Here is a 2,637-nt window from a genome sequence, read left to right on the forward strand (position 1 = left end):
ATTAATGTCGAAATATTGAATCCCAACACGATGGCGTGTATTTCAATACTTGGAGTATGTATTATACTTTCTTATCTGAGATTAATCAGTGGACCTTTCGGTTTTTGAAATTTTATAGATACCCGATTACGGCAATTGGAAAATTACAACTTATGAAAAGTACCATCCACCTCAGCCCAACATAGTGGAGGCTGAGGTAAGATTATTGTTAGAATTTGAGACTTTTAGATGCTGGAAAATGACACAAAAAATCTACGAAAATTACTATATCCATCTGAACCACATCATGGTTGAAACTGAGGTGAAAAAATGTTTAGTATTAAGGACTTCTAGATGTCGGAAAATGGCACTTTAATACTTGAAATTTATGTCAGTTATTTTGTAACTTTTAAAAAGGGGCACACTTTTTTTTCAAACTCGGAAGGAGGATGCTCTAGCACCCTGAGCATCCTTCCTTGATACGCCACTGACTATCTTAACCAAAATGTATGACAGGGGCTTTTGGGATTATGGCCTATTGTTTGCATTTGCAATAGTTACACTTTGTAAGTTTATTTCTATAAATTGTTTTCAAACAGATGAAAGCTTAGATTTACACTATTATGTTGTGATAAACAGCAACAGAAAAATAATAGTCAAATGGATTTCAAAATATTCATTGTGGGCATATAATGAAATAATGTTCAAATGAGAATTCACCTAAAATTGAGCACATAAATTAAATTGCTTTTGCAAACCTGAAGTTTGGTGACCCATTTTTGGGTCATGACCCATAGTTCTGGAAGTGTGGATAGATCCATCCTTTGAATAGAAATTGTTCATGATGTTATTTTTATCTATACATATCTACTTAACATATTCACTGTGATTTAAGTTTATATTTCCTTCTGTTACATTTAGGATGAGAAGTATTACCTAAGGTCACTTGGAGAAGATCCAAGGAAGGTAGATTTTTATTTTTGGTGAATTGTCATACATAGAATACACAAACAGCATCACAATCTTCATCAGCACCACAGTAGCATCATTTTCATTTTTTTCACCACATGATATTGCTGCTAATGATTCAGATTTCTTTTCTTACAAAATTGTGTTATGATAATTGTCTGTTTTTCTTCGCTAATAGGATGTATCTAATTTTCATCAGCTGTTTCCAACACTATCAAATGACTTGAAAGAACCCAAGCTTTTTGATTCAGAAAGTTTTTTTTCTAGTGTCTTGAGAATTGGATCTCCTGGAGTACAATTATGGACCCACTATGATGTAAGTTAGCAAAATAATAAAGTAAAATTCAAATTCCTGGTTCAGACTAAACAATTTGTGTACTTACAGTAGCATATTCAGGATTTTGGAAATGGAGTGCTGAATAAAAATATTGCATCCACTGAACTATGGCTTTGGCAACACCTTGGTTTAAATAATATTCTCTTCCCACATCATGCCCTCCTATCCAATATATGATATTCCTAATTTTGAGGTGTTATTATCAATGCAGGTAATGGATAACATATTAATTCAAGTGAATGGTAGAAAAAGAGTTGTCCTTTTTAGTCCAAAGGATGCCCTCAATCTGTACCTTGTTGGTGAGTGTATTTTATTGGATATTGTTGCTTTATAAAGGTCCCACAAACAATTATTTAACAATACATTGAACTTAGCATGTGAAGTATATTTCAAAGAACAATAGTTTAAATTTTTTTTATGCATTAGACAATATTAATCATTTTTATTATTTAAAAAAATAAGAAAAATTGGCAAATATGTGTACAGCATGTACATCCATAGGACTGTATGTACTTGTCTAATTTGCATTGTATGAATGAGTTCTATGTGGATTGGACAGGAATAACCTGTCTTAACACATTGTCACAAATAAAAATTTAAGTAATTTTTACAATGCAAGGCATGCGAGTCCATTGGAATAAAGCGCACTCTACTATCCAGTTGGATTCACCCACGTTGGTGGACAGTGTCTTATGGTCTTTATGTGTATTCAGTATTGTTTTCTTCTTTCAGGTGATAAATCTGAAGTTATTGATATTGATAATCCTGATTATACTAAATATCCATTATTTAAAAATGCTACTTGGCATGAGTGCCTGCTGGAGCCAGGTGATGTCCTTTTCATACCAGGTAAGTCTTACTAAGTATGTAAACCCCACCTATGACAGTATATATTGATTAAAACATTCTGATTCTGCAGTTTTTAAAGTCCTTGTAAGAAACAAGAATAGTAGCAGATTAACCCTAGTATTGGCTTGAGTTGCTTCGTGTCATGGTGATACACTCACATTTCAATAATTCACATGATGGAAATCTTTTAATTTTCTTTGGAAATTTAGGGCTTTACATAGTTTAATACATATACTATATATAATATATATGCATATGCATATATATATATATATATATTTATATATATATACCCTTAAATTTACCCTTAGTGGCAGTATTTTCGCCTTAAGGTATTATTTCTAACCCTCTCCGTTGTTAAGGTTTCCCCCTATGGTAGTATATAGTCCTATATATATATATATACATATATATATATATATATACATATATATATATATATATACATATATACATACACACATATATACACACACACATATATACATACACACATATATACA

General features: G+C 31.5%; 1 protein-coding gene across 2 annotated transcripts in view; it reads left to right on the forward strand.

The window, feature by feature from the left end:
* The window catches only part of LOC117103650 (tRNA wybutosine-synthesizing protein 5-like), an 18,344-nt gene that overhangs the window by 13,154 nt on the left and 2,553 nt on the right, over positions 1-2,637 (forward strand). Inside the window, exons 4-8 of one of the 2 annotated variants that reach the window (XM_033244236.1) lie at positions 119-196; positions 901-945; positions 1,127-1,264; positions 1,497-1,584; positions 2,018-2,134. In XM_033244236.1, coding sequence (XP_033100127.1) covers positions 119-196; positions 901-945; positions 1,127-1,264; positions 1,497-1,584; positions 2,018-2,134 — 466 coding nt within the window. The remainder of the gene's footprint in view (positions 1-118; positions 197-900; positions 946-1,126; positions 1,265-1,496; positions 1,585-2,017; positions 2,135-2,637) is intronic. The other variant, XM_033244237.1, reaches the window with a different exon arrangement.

This window comes from Anneissia japonica, unplaced genomic scaffold (genome assembly GCF_011630105.1).
Source record: "Anneissia japonica isolate Jap-2015-1 unplaced genomic scaffold, ASM1163010v1 scaffold1547_len296510_cov162, whole genome shotgun sequence".
Lineage (NCBI taxonomy): Eukaryota > Metazoa > Echinodermata > Crinoidea > Comatulida > Comatulidae > Anneissia > Anneissia japonica.